The 19,048-nt window shown below is 34.7% G+C and overlaps 1 protein-coding gene across 3 annotated transcripts in view; it reads left to right on the top strand.

Annotated features, from left to right (window-relative positions):
- EDEM3 (ER degradation enhancing alpha-mannosidase like protein 3) overlaps positions 1 to 19,048 on the top strand; it is a 63,482-nt gene that overhangs the window by 11,355 nt on the left and 33,079 nt on the right. For 2 of the 3 annotated variants that reach the window (XM_001375647.4, XM_007480956.3), the window contains exons 3-6: positions 4,391 to 4,491; positions 5,910 to 5,949; positions 10,474 to 10,586; positions 11,758 to 11,911. In XM_001375647.4, coding sequence (XP_001375684.1) covers positions 4,391 to 4,491; positions 5,910 to 5,949; positions 10,474 to 10,586; positions 11,758 to 11,911 — 408 coding nt within the window. Of the gene's footprint in view, positions 1 to 2,153; positions 2,392 to 4,390; positions 4,492 to 5,909; positions 5,950 to 10,473; positions 10,587 to 11,757; positions 11,912 to 19,048 lie in introns of those variants that run through there. The other variant, XM_056815647.1, reaches the window with a different exon arrangement.

Genomic DNA, 19,048 nt, shown 5'->3' with positions numbered 1-19,048 from the left:
TCTGTTTCCCCCATTGCATCTCTCCTCTTAAACTTTTTGTTTATTTTCTCTCTGACTTTATGGCCTTTAGACTTCTTAGGCCCTTGATTTTCTCCTAGTCCAGCTTTCTTATTCAGGCTTTACTTTGTTTCATAGCCTTAAATTGAGCAACTAGTTATGGGTTGAATCCTTTCTCTTCTGCTATTTATGCTTTTGAGTGAAGTCATGAAATGTTTAGAGTATTCCATAAATTTACATTATCAAACCATACCTATATAGGACTGACCTTTTATTTATCTATGGTTGTGTATGTTTTCCCCAAGTGACTGCTAATCTTTCTCTCCTCTTCATTCTCTAACTTTCTAACTTTGCTTCTATCCCCATCCTCTATCAGCATATGACCTTAACTCCTACTTTATGGAGAATTTAGCAACAAACAGTTGTAAATTTCTATGTCTCCTTTCTTTTGTACCTATCTTTGCCTGTTCTTTCTTGCTTCCCTCTAATCTCAGAGAATGAGGAAGCTTTTCTTGTCAAGTCTTAACCCTTCTACTCATATCCTTGATCCTTGATCTCTTACTCTCCTGTTGCCTTTAGGAGCTTCCATTGATCATTCTTTTTCTCTAGCCTATCCCTATCTAGTGTCTTCTTTCCCATTGCCTACAAATTTACTCAGGTCTCTCTTAACCTTAAAAATAAATTCCATCATCCTTTCTAGCTATTACCCTATATCTTCATCCTTTTTTATTGCTAAATTCCTATAAAGAGTAGTATATATGTGCTACCTCTACAGATAACTCGCTACCTCTATAGATAACTCTAAATGAGTGCAAATAAGAAATTTCATTATTCAGATTTGTACTATATATCCTGTTAGGCTGGAAGTAATCATATTTTACATAATCACAACATTGAATAATATGAATTCAAATAGACATGACCACAATTACTCCTCAGCATATTCCTGCTGAATTTTAACCCTATAAGCTCTAATGAAATTGCTTACTCAACGGACATCAGTGAACTCACTTTTTAAATCTAGGAATCTAGGGGTTTTTTAAGTTCGTCCTCATGTTCTCATTTGTGTAGCTTTCAACATTATTGATTCCTTTTTGGATAGTCTCCTTTCAGGGTGTCTATAATGCTGCCCTGCCCTAACCTGGGTTCTTTTCCTACCTGTCATAATGTTCATTCTGAGTCTCTTACTGTTTATTATCATTTTTCCCATTCCCTAAGTTCCCCTGTTTTGGGCCGCTCTTTACTTCTCTTTGTATAAGTGCTTAAATCCAATGTGTTCTCAAGCTGTTAACTATACTTTTTTAACAGATAAACCCCAGATCTTTAAGTCATTCCCAGCATAGATAGCTCTGCCATCAAGTTCAACATGTCCCAAATTGAACTTACCCTTCTTAACACATTTCTAAACTTTTCCATTTTTGTTGTTCCTGATAACTCTGGTTCAGAACCTTGGAGTCATCTTTGATTCTCCTCTTCTTTATGTTGCATAACCTGGTCATTTGGCAAGTTCTGCAAATGTTACTTCCATAAAATGCCTCACAACTCTCCACTTCTCTTCCCTCATGGCCATTGCCTGTCTTTATCACTTCATTTCTAGACTCTTGTAAAAGTTTCCCAAATGATCTCCCTGCTTCTAGTTCCTTTCACACATTTCTACACCTTTTTCAATGAGTTCTTCATTCTGCTATGAATATAAACTTCCCAGGCCTGTTTAAGGCATTCTTGTGCTCCAAAATCTTTATAGGCTTTTGTAGCTAAGATAAAAACTACCTTCACCTTGCATTTAAAGTTTTCCATAATCTGGCTCATAGTTGCTTTTCTAGCTTTATTTCACACATATTTTTTCTCTCTGTATTTTAACCAAATGAGTCTATTAGCTGTCAAACCTCATGCCATCTATCACGTGATTTTCTACTTCTGAATTTATACAGGCTGCCTGGGATATGGAACATGTTCTCTTTTTATCTCTAACTTTTATAATTGGTGTTTTTCTTTAAGGCTGGGGTTTGGTGCCTCACTGAGTAAACTTACCTGGTTTCCAATTGTCCCAATTAGGACTATTCTTTTCCTCTTCAAATATTCTTAGAGCATTTTATTTAGGTCTCTTTGCTATTCTCAGCTCTTACTTAGTATTTAACTTCTTTTTGTTATTTTTTTTTTGCTCTAGGATAAGAAAATTCCTTAATAGAACAACAGGAACTGTCATTTTATCTTTGTAGTCCCAACTTCTTGCATGATGAAAATACCAGTCAGTTGGGATCTGGTCAGAGAAGGTTTTACTATATGAAGAGGTTACTATTTTAATACATAGATGATTTAAGAGGTGGAAGGAATTTTAATCTAGTCCAACTCCCTCATTCTAAGAGAAGAAAAATAAAGTCCAGGAAGATAGCAGTAAGTTGTGTCCCATAAGCCTGGAAGTCACAGATCTAGGGTACAAACCCCTTCTCTGATTACCCCTTATTCCTCACTACTGCAGGTTTTATGAAGATGATGCTAAGAACTTTGCATTGTTTCTATTCTTCATATACAAAGCAGATTGGCAACATTGAACTGATTATTTGGTATCATCAGGTTTTCTTGGTAGAGAAAGGCCTCTAGATCTCTATGAGCCATTGGTAGTGGTTAGTATCTTTGCCATAGAATAGTATGTTTTAGGTATTTGAATGTTATCAGAGTAGGGACTGCTTTTTAGTCTTTTTCATGTTGGACATGCTTATTTCTTTATATAAAATACTCTAAAGCCTCATCTTGTATGGTGGACAGCTTTTTCAAAAAATAAGAGACCTTCTTCAGATTAGCCACTTAATCCCCACTTTAAGGCAAGTTATTACTGAGGGATGCAGTGGAAAGAATGCTGGTTGAGAGTAAGAAAGTTTAAGTTGGATTCTCAGCTTGTCTGCTTGGAGTGTGGGTAACTTTGAGTAGATCACTTCTCTTTTTGTGCTCTTTGTAAATAAGGTTTTGGCTTGATAACCTCTAAATTTCCTTCCAGCTATGACCTGGCTGAGCCTCAGTTTCCTTAGCTTTAAATGAGGGAAGAGATTAGACCCAGTTCTAAGATCTTTTCCCAAGATTTAAAGTCCATAGATGTATATCTTTATACATTTCAGATTGTCTGAAGTGAAACTTATTGGCAGAGTATAAATTGAGTACCATATGTTATTGCCTTCATGTTCTGTGGTTTTCTGATTCACAGAATTCTAACATGTCTATTATCAAATCTGTACACTCACAAAAATTATTTTATTGATGTTTGTATTGTCCATTATTGATTTTATTCTTGTAGTTAGGTTAGCTGTCTTTTAAATCAAGATCTAAAAAACATCTGGTATCAATATACCCAGGCTGCCACATCTTCTGGCTCCTCCATAGGGGTGTGATTGTACCCCAAGGTGTCAAAATCCATTTCATTCTTCCTGATTATATACAATAATATGTAACACAGGAGACATCACTATTTGACTTCTGTGGGGACCCTATGTGTGGGGACTCTGTAGTCTTTCCAGCTATTGTCATAAACTAGACTTTAGACTCCTATAATCATAGGGAAAGAAAGTAAAAAGAAATAGAAAGGTCATATAAAGGAAGTAGACTGCTTCTCTCCCCCCCCCCCTTTTCTTTTTCCTGAAAGCTGAAATTTAAGGCTTATTTTGGGGAGAAAGAGGTATTTAATGAAAGAATAAAATAATCTTTATTATGTGCCATGCTTGGTGCTAAACTAACTGGGAATATATACAAAAATGAGACAATATGAGAATTTTCATTCTAATGCAATGAACACATTTCTGGGAGTAATGAAGCCAGTTACTAAGTAGTTCTAGGGATAGTGAGTTGAACACAGAACAATCATTGTATGGGTAATATGTAGTGTTGATTTGATTGATTTCTGAGCTCAGAGAAAGAGTGGGGAATGGGGAAAAAATTGACAGGAAGTATGGCCCAACTCAAGTAGGACCTAAAACAATAATATGGTCTAATAGTCTTAGAAACCAGTTGAATGTAGTGGGGAGTTGAATTTACTTGCATGGATTTTGAATTTATGGGTTGAATTTAATCTCTGATCAAGATAATTTAGCTCAGGGCAAGAGTTCCAAAGTGAAAGGAACCTCAATGAGGACTGGGGACATTTTTCTGGTGGTCTGATATGGATGTGATTTTATTAGGAGGAGAGGAGTTTGGGCATCAGCAGAGTAGATAGCAGGATGGATAGGGTGGATGTCCATATTATATATCCAAGATCCCAAGTCAGATTCCTTATATTGTAAGAATAGTAGCTCAAAATTTTTCCAGTTTAATTGTACTTAAAACATTAGATAGGCCACAATAGTTAAATGGCATGTGCTTTGCCTTTGTTTTATTAGTAATAACTCTCAGTTGATTTTTCTTACAGGAACACGCTTACCCAGCTGATGAACTGATGCCCTTAACCTGCCGGGGTCGAGTTAGAGGTCAGGAGCCAAGTCGGGGTGATGTTGATGATGCATTAGGAAAGTGAGTATTTATAGAAGTTTTATTTGTACCTAAAGGTTTAGACCACTTGCAGGAACTTTTTTGGCTTCATAAGTATTTTGAATAGCTAATGAATGATAAATTTTGAAAGAGTAAATTTTGTGACTGGTGAGAAAAGAGAGAGGCATTACTCTTAGGTTATAGAAGATATACTTAAAATAGCCTTAAATTATTTTCTGTATGTAATATTTTTTTTTGGCAATGTTTTAGGAAAAACATTCAAGCTTTAATTGTGTTTATATTTTGATCTTCTGATGTGTGTAGATAACTGTTCATTAGAAATGTATAGTTTGAGTAGCAGCCTTTGAAAACAGTATGTATATAACCATGAGATGGATTTGAACCAAATTCAGAATCAAATTTTAATAGTTATTCTGGTTGGGAAACTGCACAAGCATTTTACCAAATGATTGTGCTTTTAATAAATCAAATTATTTTATTCTTAGCCTGTTATAAACTAAAATTGTTGTCGTAAAGCATTATTGATGCTGTTATATTTACGTCATTTGCTTTCCAGAAGTGAAATGGTAGTTTTCCTTATCTTTTTTTAAGGGTTCTCTGGCAAATAAGTAAGCCCTTGGAGGATGCATGCACACTGTGATAATGCATTGGTTGCTACTTTAAATTTATCTTTCCAGTAGAAAAAAAGAAACTATAGAGAATAAAATTAATGCCAAAGTCTTTCAAAATGAATAAATTTACTAAGTATATAAAATCAGAGTCTCTAGAAATATATGTACTTAATTTAACATTTTAAAATATACTTAGGACTTAATTTTCTATAATGTATTTTAGAATGTTATAAGTGAATTGCAGAACCTTTTTGTATTTGCTTCTTAAATGTTGACGTTATTTGAGTACTTTGTTTTTTGTTAAGTAGATAGGCTTTTTGTATATTTGCCTCTTTTTGTCTGTTCTTTATTACTAGGAACAGTTAGACGTGTTTGTCAAGAATTGAATTGATTCTACAATTGTTAGAGGACAAAGTACTCACCAAAAATATTTTCTATTTGAAATATGTCAAATGTAGTTGGTTAAAAAAATGAAATAAACTTCTATTCAGTTGGATCATGAATGGACTGTTCTAATTAATCAGATATTCTGGTTAATAGTTATTTTATACTCACATAGATAACCAATATTCATAGAATTAGATACAACTGAGTAATTTTGCACTTATATTATACTGACAATTGAATCGTTCTCAAAACATTTTGTGATCTTAACACTGATTCAGGCTCATTTTTATTAACATCAGTTATTGAGTGATAGGTGACTGCAGAAGTACTGGTTATGAGAGAGTGCTGGTAGATAGAATGCCAGATAACAGAGAGTCTACTATATATGGATAAGACATTCAGGATTCTAATTTTCTATATCTGGTTATACTTGTTTCTTAGATTTTCCCTGACACTGATTGATACTTTGGACACTCTTGTGGTAGGTTTGATCCTTCTTGGATTTTTTTCATTCTATAAATTTCATATATATGCATATTAAAGTATTATAAAGATAGAGATGATAAAATAATCAGGAAACAGGTGCCTTTAGGATTGAGCTTTTAAGTTCCATACTTAGTCTTTTGGACCTTTGTTTCTAAATAAATCTTATATACCAGTGCCCCCATAATTGGGTAAGATATATTATAATCATGAATCCATACTGTCCTCTGAAATTATTCAGCATATCATAGAGATATTCAGCTACTTTGGTTTGTGTATGATTTAATTGAAATCATATGGTGTTACTGTAGTCAGGAAACACAGATTTTTGTTCCTTCTAGAAGAAAATAATTTTAGCCCCTTACCTCCCATAGGTCACTCATCCCAGTGATGTTAAAAAAAATGACAAAATTATCTATTTAAATAATATTTTTATGCATTTTCTTCTCCCCTCTAAATCAAATATACGTTTTCAAATATATAAATATTTTTTCTTTTGAACCAAACCTATAATTTCATTTTTGTAGGGAAATTCCCTGTGAAGAAACTTCTACTCAATTGTCTTAGAGTTGCCTGGGTCACTGAAAAGTTGATTTCTCCAAAATCAGCTAAAGCAATGTGTGTTAGGGAGTCAAGAAGACCTGGGTTTAAGACTGGCTATCTTTCTACCAAATTTTTATTTTTTGGTATTTATTAGCAACATGATACAATTTTGTTGACTAACAATTAGATAGAAAATTAAGAAGCAAAAGTTTAGCTTTCTTGAGCTAGAGAAAATGACAAAAATTTTCAGTTATATATCTTATGGAATTTTGAAAATTTTCCATTTCCATTTCTGAGAGAACTCTAGTATTTTCTTTGATTTTATTATCTTTCCTTAAAATCCTTTCAAAAATAAAAATTTCCAAATTTCATTATTTGTCTTTCTGAACTTGATTGTAAGAAGTTTCTCTTCTCTCCTGTTTTGACATTCTCTCCCTTTTCAAAAGAAAGATCAAGATGAAAATTGTTTTCAGCTTTGATTTATAATTGGAAGGAGTAAGATTAAATTTCACATGCCAAAATGATCAAATATCACAGTTAGTGATATTTGATATCTTAGATGATGCCCTGTATAAAAATGGGAAAATTTAAAGATCTAATTGTGTTAAATTTCATTTCAGAGTTTATCATTTTTAAATAAAGATTTTTTTAAAATTTTGGGATAATATTCCATGTAGTGATTTAAAAAATAATTTTAGGTGACTGTTGAAATGATTGCTGTTGGGTTTCTTTAACTCATTAAATCTTTGCTTTCTTCTCCTGAGCCATATTCTAGAACTTTTTTAGTCCAATTAAGTCTTTGGATGCCTAATTTATTTGAAAAGTTTTAAAAAATGTATAAACAGGGGCATTAATCCCTTTTCCCTGTTTGTTTCATTAGCCTTTGTCTTCTGTTGTGGAGGAGAGTTGTACCAGGAATATCTCAAAAGACATGAATTGTCACTTGGGAGGAAGAGGAGTTATTCACCTCTTAAAAACAGTTGGAACAAATCCTCCCTTGGCACAGAACAAACATTGATAAAACTGTGATGAGTAGAATCTGCAGTGGGGGTTAGAGATAGTTGGTCTTGTGTATCTTTCCTCTGAATATTGGTAAAATTCTCATCTCTGCTGTATATGTCTGTTTTCTATGACCCTCTAGTCATAACTTCTCCATATCCTGATGTGCTTTAAGGAGGACTAGCCTTGAGGCATCCTGCATTCTCTGTTAAAAAGCTTCCCTTTCACCTCATTCCCCCATGAGCCTTCCTAGAAACTGAATAATCAAGATTTATTGATTCTCAGTGGTAGCAAGCACTCCAGAATAACAATTATCTATGTATGACATTGTATTAGGCATTTTACCACTTTGACTTAGCTTCCTCATTTGTAAAATGAGGGGCTTTGACTAAATGGTCTCCAAAATTCCCTTAAATTTTAAACCTTTGTGGCCTTTAGAAAATCAGGATAAAAGCAAGTAAACCTAGTTTTTTGAATCCATCTTCAAGCAGTGTCAGGGGGAAAGTCTAAGAGAGCAAGCAACATGACATCTTTCAAATCATTATAAAAGTTATTATAAAAATTTTCATTCAATTATGGTTTGAATCTTCTCATATTTTTATCCTAAGAAAAAATGGAAACCATTCCGTGGTTGTTAAATGCTCTAACTCCATTTTTGAGTGTTCTTTTCCTTAAATAGTTTTAAAATTGAAGACTCTGAAATGGATTGAAGGCCTCTCTTTTAACCATGTGGTGGTAGTGGTTTATTTTTGAGTAAAGTGGTTTAATTTTTAAAGGAATATTTCATTTTATAACATTTTGATTGAATGTAAACACTGACATTTCTTTGTCAGTGACTTTGACTTTGACTTTAATTGGTGATCTTTTTATTATCTGCCATATTAATTATTGGAAGAAAATTATCTGAGTAGGGTTTATCATCCTTGAAGCTATACACGATCTGACTGTTTTCACTTTAGTCATTTCATTTTTTACTAAGTAGTACTAGTAATGCTTTGTTTTATCTATAAATGTACTCTGGTGCATTGTTTTAACTGGTTGATTTTTGTAGATTTTGGTGGGAGTTAAGCTAGTATAGTTTTTAAAACTCAGACTCTATGAAGGTTACTATGAAATGAGCAGTGGGAGAAGCATGAATGAACAGATTGAAAATAGATTGAGAAGGTGAGGTGGGAAAGAAAAGGAGTTTCTTTTTAAGATTTTCCTTATGATCTAGGTGAAATCTTTCATATTATCCTAAAGATGAACTTGTCTGACTTTGTTATGTATGAAAATTTTATTTTAAGTGTTCTGGACTTAAAAAGAGGCCACTTTTTTTTTTTCTTGTCATGTTAACCCTATAGAAAACTTTTCAAAGGGGAACTGAAAACATGATAATATAGGCTAAAGGGGATAGAATCTGAGGAGATAACTTTGGGGAATGAATGTCTAAAAAAAGGCTGAAGTAGAATAGTAAGGTCCCATACTAAAATAAGCCAAAATAAAGGTCTATTTTGATATGCCTTTTATTTCAGCAGAATCCAAGAGAATCCTGTCTTTGAGGCTGAGAGCCTTCAAATATATTAAGAAGTCTGAAAATACTATTAATTTGAGTTCCTTTGCGTGGCTCATTTTATTTATGATTTTTTCCTGGATTTACATAAGATGCCACTCTCTTTTATAGTTTTTTTTCTGGGAAAATTAAAATTTTAAAGTTTCTGCATGAAAATAAAATTCATACTGCAAGGATTTACACAGCTATTGGTATAGATGCTCATCTGCATAAATTGCAGTTCATTAGTACATTTTCAGGTATTATTGAGAGTGAAAATATTCATCTAGTAGCTAACCTTGTACTAATGATCCTCAGTGATCAGGCCCTTATATGAGAGACTGACTTGGATCTGGGCTCTTTTCCCCTTGTAGGATTTGTGCTCCATATATAATGGAATGTACATTTCTGGCATAATTTTTTGAGACTTAGGTTGGTTTCCTTTCTGTAATGATGCATCAGAGTAATACTAATTGTACCTCACATTTTTATAGTGGGTCTAAGTGTTTTCTCTCATAGTGGTTCTGTGAGGTAAGCAGAAAAAACATAGAGAAAGACACTTTGGCTCAGTCTGATTAAGGGGAGATGGTGACTTACCCAGAGTCACATAGCCAGTAAGTGTTAAAAGTTTGGACTTGGATCAAAGTAGTCTAACTTAAAGACTGATGCTATTTTCTCCTATATCAAATTGCCTTGACAGGAATTAATGGTTAAGAAAGCAAAATATAAAATTAAGAAAAAGATATTTTTTAAGAAAATTAGAACCAAAACTCTAAATGTGCAGAAAAGTAATGTGGAAGAAAACTAGGCAGCTTCTATAATATCAGGAAGTCCTTCTATAATAATTTCAAAAACTTACACTGAGCCAAGAGGACTCATCCCAATCAAGATTTCTTACCCTGTATTGCCTAGGTGAGATGAAGGCAAGCAGGCCAGCAATTAGGGGCCAAAATGTTTCCTCAGCTCCAGATTTAAAATATAAGTTGATGATGGTCCTCTCTTCTGAGAATGAGAGAATGGCTTGTTTTTTTATAAAGCATATAGTGAGCAAGCTTCGTGTTAAAAAATGGGGGGTAGAGAAGTGTTGAATATCTCTCAGACAGTTGTGAATAGTAAACTTTATGTTCTAATGATTCTTCAATGTTTCTGGACAGTCTAAGTCTAAAGAAATTGTATTACCAGGAGCTTTTGTTCTCCACTTTGTTCAGATGCTATCTCACCCTAGCCTCTCCTACCTCGTGTTCTTCTAAGGAATCCGAGCAAGTCAGCGCACGTTCAGAGTCTGGTTTTGATGTACTACATACAGATGCTTAATGGTTTTTGTATTGTTGGATTTCTAGTTTCCTTCTGTATTAACTTGTTTCAGTTAACTGCTACACATTGACTTGCTTTTAATAGCTTATTCTGAATGCTTTAATTCACAAATTGAGAAATTATTTATTTTCCTAGGTATTAAATAAAACTAAAGAATTTGAAGAGGCTGTGAGAAAAGTTGTAAGAGATGTTAATTTGGATAACGACATAGTTGTATCAGTTTTTGAAACAAACATCAGAGTCCTTGGGTAAGTATACTTATTATACATTAAAGGTGTAAATTTGCACCAGAAAAGCTTAGGACATTACAATAATGGTTTTCAACTTTTTATAGTTAGAAAATAATACACTACTTTTTTGTTCTAAGTTATAAAAGCTTCAGTCCAATTTCAGACTGGAGCAGTCACAAAGAGCAATAAGACTTTGATTTGTGACAATAACCACATTTTACAAGAAAAAAATTTCATACTTGTGTACTGTGAGGGAAGGATAGTTTGTTGAGTTGAACATTATCACTATCATAAATTGTTATCAGGAACACTATATTCCAATATTAAAGGCTATAATATAACTATATTCAATATTAAAGATTGAATGTGAATCATTTAGTGTGTGGGTAAGATATAATTTAGTGGGAAAATAATATTTGATCTTTAAATGCCACAAATTCATTTTATAACTAAAATACTCTAAAATATATATCCATTTTATTCCTAAGCTTATATGAGTTTCTGACCATAGACCTCTATTGGTAGAAAAATCTACCCACAAAAACAAAATTTAAAAGTATATATCTCAGCTGAGTGGATTGTGTTCTTGTTATATATTTAAAATATATTTTCTTAGAAGATATGTTAGGAAATAACCAGAAAACACGATTTGCTTTTAATTATTTTGTTAATGATGATTGCTGTTGTAATCTATGTCTCTTTGCTTGAGAGAGAGTGATTCTAACCTGAAATCTAGTCAGCTCAAAACAAAAGTTCTCACTGTCCTAATTACAGAAATTCACATAGCTCCTTAGATCATTTATTGGTTAATGGCAAATTTTAAACTTACTCTTATGATTTGCTATAGGATTGATAAGAATACAAACAATGTCAAAATTAAGGTGCCAAGTACTTAGTTTTTGTATCTTTTAAGAAATCATTGAAGTAAGAATTTTAAAACAAGTCACAAATGTTTCTTATCAGTTCTGCCTTACAGAATGTGAAATAGCAGTGATTTGCTGTGCAAAGTGATTAAGTGACTAGAGTGAGTTAGACAACTGAAGTTTCATTTTTTTCCTTCCCTATTCTATAACTGGTTATTCTTGTTAGCTTTTTAAAAATACTTCCAGTTTTATGAAGATACTCATTGATTTTATGATTCAGAGTATATTACTGAAATGTGGATAATGTCTTTTGTACGTAATTTCAGGGGTCTTTTAGGTGGACACTCAGTGGCTATCATGCTGAAGGAGAAAGGTGAACACATGCAGTGGTACAATGATGAACTTCTCCAGATGGCCAAGCAGTTGGGTTACAAGCTTTTACCTGCTTTCAATACCACTAGTGGCCTTCCTTATCCAAGAGTAAGTTATTTTGTAAGGGCAATATAGTCATTATATACTTCTTTTGCTACCTTATAAGGGTTACCATATAAGTTTGTATCCTCAGTTCATGTAGAAATAGTGCTGAGAGCTGTAATGAGTATTAATGTTAGAAATTATATTGACATTTTTCACTCAGTTTACATGTAGGTGGTTTTAACTTAATCTGAAACTTTCATGTGAAATCATATAACAGATTAGAATGTTCTCCAATGGGCCGTTGGAAATATAACACCAGAGCTTAGCAAACAAATCAGAGCTGGTGGTATAGGTTTGGGAATCATCTTTTGATAGTTGAAGTTATGAGAGCAGATGAAGTTTCTGGGGAAGATGATGTAGAGAGAAGGCCTGAGGAACGAAATATGAGACTCACCTGCAGTGAGAGTAATTCTTGGATTTATAAATGTTTGTGGTGCTTTTTGAGGAAGAGAACATAGGAGGGCAGAACTGTTTGACTAGGTTGTTTTTACTTTGGGGAAATTGGAGGAAGTGCCAGAAAAGCAAGAAAGGTAGGAAAAGAATCAGAATATTGGAACTTCAAAAGGCTCAAGGAACTAGAGGATTCCTGGGAAGGAGAGTAGTTAATGTCAAGGCTACATAGAGAAGTTGGTGAGGAAAGGAGCCTTTTTATATGTTTGTTATATGCCACTCTTCAGGCTCTCCAGATGGTGGTGGAAACTTAAGGAGAAAGTGAGTATTCTGGAGGATAGAGACTTGTTTGTAGTTGGATAGATCACTAATTTCAGAATTTGGACAGTTGAGAAACACAAGTCTTTGGCAGCAGGGCCAACTGGAGGTTTTGTTGCTTGAAGCAGAAGGGAAGGAGCCGGTAAAGAGGAAGAGATTGTTTCCTTGCCTTTTAAAAATTAAGTATTAATGGGACCACCATCCTTTTCAACAATTAGGCTTATAACTTGAATGTCATTTTTATCCCATCCTAATCCTTTTCCTTCCTCCTTCCCATATTTAATCACTCAGGTCTATTTGTCTTACTTCCTGGGGGCTCTCAAAGCTATCTTTTGGGCTAGTGGCTAGAGTGCTGGATTTTTTGTAAGGAAGACTTAAGTTCAAATACTACCTCTGACACTTAATAGCTAAGTGACTAAAGGCAAGCCATTAAATTTTTCAAAGTTCCATTTTCCTAATCTATAAAAAGGGAATCATAATATCTGACTCCCTAACCTCACTGGGTGGTTTTCTGACTTAAGTCAGATAATGTATATAAATTACTTCACAAATTTTAAAGTGCTATATAAAAGGCAATCATTATTTTCTTCCCAGTACCCACAACTAAATTAGGTAGTTGTCACTTGATGTTTCGGCTATGGCCACACTTTTTAAAAAAAAATGTTTTTAATTAAAAATTTTTTATTTTTTTCATGGTTACATGATTCATAACCCCTCCCTCATCCTCTTTCTCCTCCCCCCTACCAAAGACAACAAGCAGTTCCACTGGGTTATATATGTATCATTGTTCAAAACATAATTGTAAGTTATTCATATTTGCAGTAGAGTGATCCTTTAACATCAAAACTCTAATCACATCCCTATAGCACTATGTGAACAAGCATATATTTTTTTAATGCATTTCTGGTTCCACAGTTCTTTCTCTGGATATGAATAGCATTCTTTCTCACAAGTTCCTCTGGATTGTCCTTGGTCATTGCTACTGGTAGAAAAGTCTATTACATTGGATTGTGCCATAATCAGTCTCTGTGTACAATGTTCTTCTGGTTTTGCTCCTTTTTCTCTGCATCAGTTCCTGGAGATCATTCCTGTTCACATGTAATTCCTCCATTTCTTTATTACTTTCAGCACAATAGTATATTCCATCACCAACATATACAATAATTTTTGTTCAACCATTCCCCAATTGATGGACACCCCCTCATTTCTAATTTTTTTGCCACCTCAAAGAGTGTGGCTATAAATACTTTTGCCCAAGTCTTTTTCCTTATCTCTTTGGGGTACAAACCCAGTGATGATATGGCTGGATCAAAGGGCAGGCATTCATTTAAAGCCCTTTGGACATAGTTCTAAATTGCCCTCCAGAATGGTTGGATCAATTCACAATTCCACCAGCAGTGTATTAGTGTCCCAATTTTGCCACATTCCCTCCAACATTTATCACTTTCCTTTGCTGTCATATTGGCCAATCTGCTAGGTGTGAGGTGGTACCTTGGAGTTATTTTAATTTACATTTCTCTAATCAGGAGGGATTTAGAACACTTGCATGTGCTTATTGATAGTTTTGATTTCATCATGTGAAAAATGTATGGCCATACTCTTGATTATCCTTTCAGATCCATTCAAAATACTAGCAATGTCAAATTATTCTTCCTAAAAAACTGTGTTCATTGTGTTAGTTCTCTATTAAAAATCTTCAGTGGCTCTTCTTTGCCTACAGAAAAAATACTTAGTCTGACATCCAAAGACCTCTCAGATTTCACTCCAAATATTTCCGTTTCTTGTTCCTTTCTGCCACAGACTTTCTGCTCTAACCTTGCTGGTCTACTTGCTGAATGTCTTTTGTTTGTTCATCATTATGCCTTTGGTCACACTAGTCATAACAACCCTCATCACCTATCCAAGTTCTGTCTTTGAAGAACCAGCACAATTCCCATTTCTCTGTGAAGTTGTCTCTGAACAAAAGTGAGAAGTTGAAGAATTTTGAAACTCAGCGGCAGTAGGAGTGGAGAGAAAGATGGAGGATTTTTTTGAAATAAAAATTTGGTGAAAAATTAAAATATGCAATATATATATTTTTAAATTCAATGTGTCAAGTGGATACAGGGCATTGTGATACGCACTAGATTTTCAAGGATGAAAATAATGTTCTTTGCTCTTAAGGAATTTATAGTTTAGCTAAGGGGCTGAGATATGCACAAATAACAATTAAAATGAAATGATTTGATTCATAGCGGTGGTCAGAGTGGCCTGAGCTATTTAATATAGAAGGGTCATTTATATGCTTGAGGGAATTTAGAGGATGCTTAATGGAGATGGTAGCATATGTGTAGTGCCTTGTCATCTGGTAGAGATGAAGATGGAGATTCATCCTAATTATCAAATTTTTATAGTATATACACAGAGGTAAGAGAAGAAAGAATGATATCAGAAAATAGCTAATTGTCCAATTTGCTGGAAGATAGAGGTCGGTATAGAGAGAGATAGTTGAAGAGCTTGAATGCCAGAGGAAGGAGTTTATGTTTTATTAAGTAGGCAGTGGGAGGAGTTTTTAAAATCAGGAAACTGAGGGGATTTGATCACACCTTGGCAGTGGTGTGAACCCTTGATTGAGGAGGGGAGAGCCTAGAACCAGGAAAACCAATTAGGAAGCTATTATAGTAGTTTAGACATTTGACTATAAGCCTAAATGAATGGGGAATGACAGTGTAGGTGAAAGTGAGGTGGTCCACAAGAGATTTTGAAGCTACAATCAATAAGTCATGGCAATTGATTGAATATAGGAAATGAGTAAAGAGAAAAAGTCAAGAATGATTCTCAACATTAAAAAAAAAAATCCTTACTTTCTGTCTTAGAATCAATACTGTGTTTTGGTTTCAAGATAGAAGAGTGGTAAGGGCTAGGTAAGTTAAGTGACTTGCCCAGGGTCATGTAGCTAGGAAGTGTTTGAGGCCATTTTTGAACCTATGATCTTCCATCTCTGGGCCTGGCTCTCAATCCACCACTGGGCCATTTAGCTGCCCCCCCTTAGAGTAAGAGATTTTTAACCTGGAATCTTAACCTGATAGATTTCAGTAGGTCCATGAATTTGGATTGGAAAACAATTACATCTTCACTTTTACAGGCCTCTTATTGAAATTTAGCATTTTATTCAATTATGAGTATAGACAGTAACATTCTAAGAAGGGGTCCATAGGTTTCACTAAACTGCCAAAGGAGTCCACGACATGAGAGAATGAAGAACCTTTGGTTTGGAGCTTAGTTGACTGGAAGAATGGTGGTGCCATCAACAGAAATGAAGGAGCTAGGAGAAGGGACAGTTTATATAGAGAAAAGAATGAATCCACTTGCTGAGTTTGAGCTTCAGATGGGTAAATCTGGTGCTATCATATATATATAGTTGGAGGTGAAGTCAAGAATGGAAATAATATTTGAGAGTCATCTGCCTAGAGATAATAGTCAAGTCCATGATACTTGGTTAGATTGCACCGGAAGAAAGACTAAGAGAGAAGAGAAAGGAGCCATGACAGAACCTTGGAAATTTGTGGGGAGAGGAAAAGATTATTCTTATGAGGCAGGAGGAGAGCTAAGAGTGAACTGTGTCATAGAAACCTAGGAAGAGTGTCGAGAAGGAGGAACTGATCAACCACAGTAAAATAGTTAAAATGGCCAAGGGAAGAGAAGAACTGAGATTATTAGATTTAGGAAGTCACTACAGACCTTAGAGAGAGCTGTTTCATTATTGTAGTAGGGATAGAAGCCACATTGTAGGCTGAGGAGAGTGTAGAGGCAGTAAGTAGTCAACTACTTTCTAGAAACCTAGCAGGAGAAGAGAAATAAAGAGAGAATGAAGCTTGAAGGCTACCAGGATCAAAGGAAAGTGGCTTGCTTTTGTTTATTTTTAGTTTTGGGGAGATTTCAGTATAGGAGGTAAGGGAGGAACCAGAAGAGAAGAAGGGACTGAAGATGATCTGAGGGATGGGATGATCATTGGAGGAAAGCAGTTGATTAGGAATTAGTTGGAAGGGATAGTACCAACGATCCAAGTATAAGAGTCAGCCTTGGCCAGAAAGAGGAACAGCTTCATCTCTGAGACCTGAGAGAAAGGTCTGGGGTGTGGGGAATACTTAGATCACTTATTTTAGGAACATAAAAATGTTCCTAAAATATGTACTTGGTTTTTATGTACTTGGTTTGCTGAGAAAATTGTCTTATTTCATATATTTAAGTGTAATTTATTCTGACAGTATTGATGTTACTAATTAAGTCTACTTTTAAATGTTTTTAGTTTTTGTTACAAATGGAGCTACCAAGCTGCTGAATTTTAAGGAGTCTAGCATCTCTTAGTTTTTACCAGTTTATGAGAAGCAGGAAAAGATTTGAGAACAGAAGAAACCATCAACATTATAGGAAAGTAAAGAAAGTTATATTTTCTGGACTTAGTGGCCTCTGGTGGGTCAAGCAGATACAGAGAGCACTCATATTCAAAAAAGGAGCTGAGGAAAAAGAACTCTAACATGCATTGAATACAACTTCTGCTACATGGAACATTGTCTAATCAGTCTCATTTGGAAATTTCATTTGATGTTTTTGCAAATCATGCTTTTTCTTCATAATAAATTATAATATGGGAATGCTATTGCATGGTAGAGGTTGGTTTCACCATTTTGCTGTGGGGGGAGGACTCATAGTTTATTGATGGGATTATAAGTGGTGGCAATCATGGATTTTGTGATGGGGGCCCCTCAGAACTAATTAACTACTCTGTTGCTTTACTATAGCAGGTGGTGTAAGTAATTTTTTTTTCTTTACAAAATAAAGGCTTATCAAAAGTTCAGTTATGACATATAACTTACGAAAGTATTGGAGTGCCACTAAGTAGAGCCTATTTTTTTGAGATCCAGTTACATTTAAACTCATAGTTCCATAAAGAAATATATTTCCTCTTGATTCCTTTTTGATTTTCAGAGTTTTGAAGCCAAGAGGAGACACATTCCAATTTGTTTCTACCTAGGATCTTACTCCTCTGGCTTGATCCTTTTGGGCAAGATGGGCAATAAGCCCCTTTGTTTCTAATCTTGACAAGAAAAAAATGGATGATATTGCCAGGGTCTCCTCCATTTTTAATTCTTGGAGGCCTAGTCAGGAGAACAGGTACTGACCTCTAGATTATAAGTTAAGTGAGAGGAAGCCAACAAGCAAATCAGGCAATTTAGTCTGTCTGCTTTCTTAGGTGAAAATCAGAGTGTTCCTTGGAGTCAAAAATGCATCTTGTTTTTGTATCAAGCATTTTTTTTTTAAACCCTTACCTTCCATCTTAGAATCAATATTGTGTATTGGTTCCAAGGCAGAAGAGTGGTAAGTGCTAAGCAATGGGGGTCAAGTGACTTGTCCAGGGTCACACAGCTGGGAAGTGTCTGAGGCCAGATTTGAACCTAGGACCTCCTGTCTGTAGGCCTGGCTCTCAATCCACTGAGCCACCCAGCTGCCCTTGTGTATCAAGCATTTTAATGATCTAATATTGTAGATAGTTTCACATACAAACCAGCCTTCTCCCTTCTTCCCACCTTCCCATCTCACCTCATTCCCCCATCCCAGAGAGAGCCCTCCTTCCTCTAAGCTTTAGAAAAGAGTAGTATTTATAACCTGCTTTTGGTACATTAGCTATTTGCCTTGTAGAATTAGCTCTGTGTGTGTGTGTATGTGTGCTTTAAATTTTTGAGCTACCCAAGGGCAAGGACTATGTCTTAGCCTTTCATTTGTGTCCTCTATAATACTCAGTAGATGACTAATTATAGTAAAAAAAAAATCTCTGTTAACTGGAATGTTGGGGGAAATGTCATATTTCTGCTAATTAAGTTTATTGGTTAGCTAAGGATTAGTTCAAAAAATTCACCTTGCAATTTTTTCTAACTTGCACAAATGTGTTTTGGTATGTTAGTAACCATGACTGTGGTGGCTTTCTCTTGTGATTGCAAATCTTATATTACTTGAGGGTCATCCATTCGTTTGATAGTAGAAGTGTAAATGGTTAGCCTATGATCTTTGTGGTGAGGTGTTTACTGGTTTGAGTGTGAGAGGGAGGCTAGGTGTTAGCCTGAAGGTTTGAGTAGTACCAGCTGCCTTTTGTGGGTGACCAAAGCTTTTCCCACCTGGGAGTTTCAGCCACTGTCTTGTCTAAAAATGTTGGGGGAAAGCACCCCCCCCCAAGAGTGACCAGGAAATAATTTGTAACTGTTCTCTTGGATCTTCCTCCCGACTGTAAGATTTAAATCAATATCCAATAACTCCAAGTATTATATTTTATAAAGTTTTTTAATAATCATTTGAAGTAGAAGAAATAGTAAAAAAGTAAAAACATAAGTAAAACACACAAACTTTATCCTCCCCACGTTAGTACATAACATGAGAAGAAACATGGGAAGCTGTGAT

Source organism: Monodelphis domestica, chromosome 2 (assembly GCF_027887165.1).
Source record: "Monodelphis domestica isolate mMonDom1 chromosome 2, mMonDom1.pri, whole genome shotgun sequence".
Lineage (NCBI taxonomy): Eukaryota > Metazoa > Chordata > Mammalia > Didelphimorphia > Didelphidae > Monodelphis > Monodelphis domestica.
This window is presented reverse-complemented; position numbering and strand designations above follow the sequence as displayed.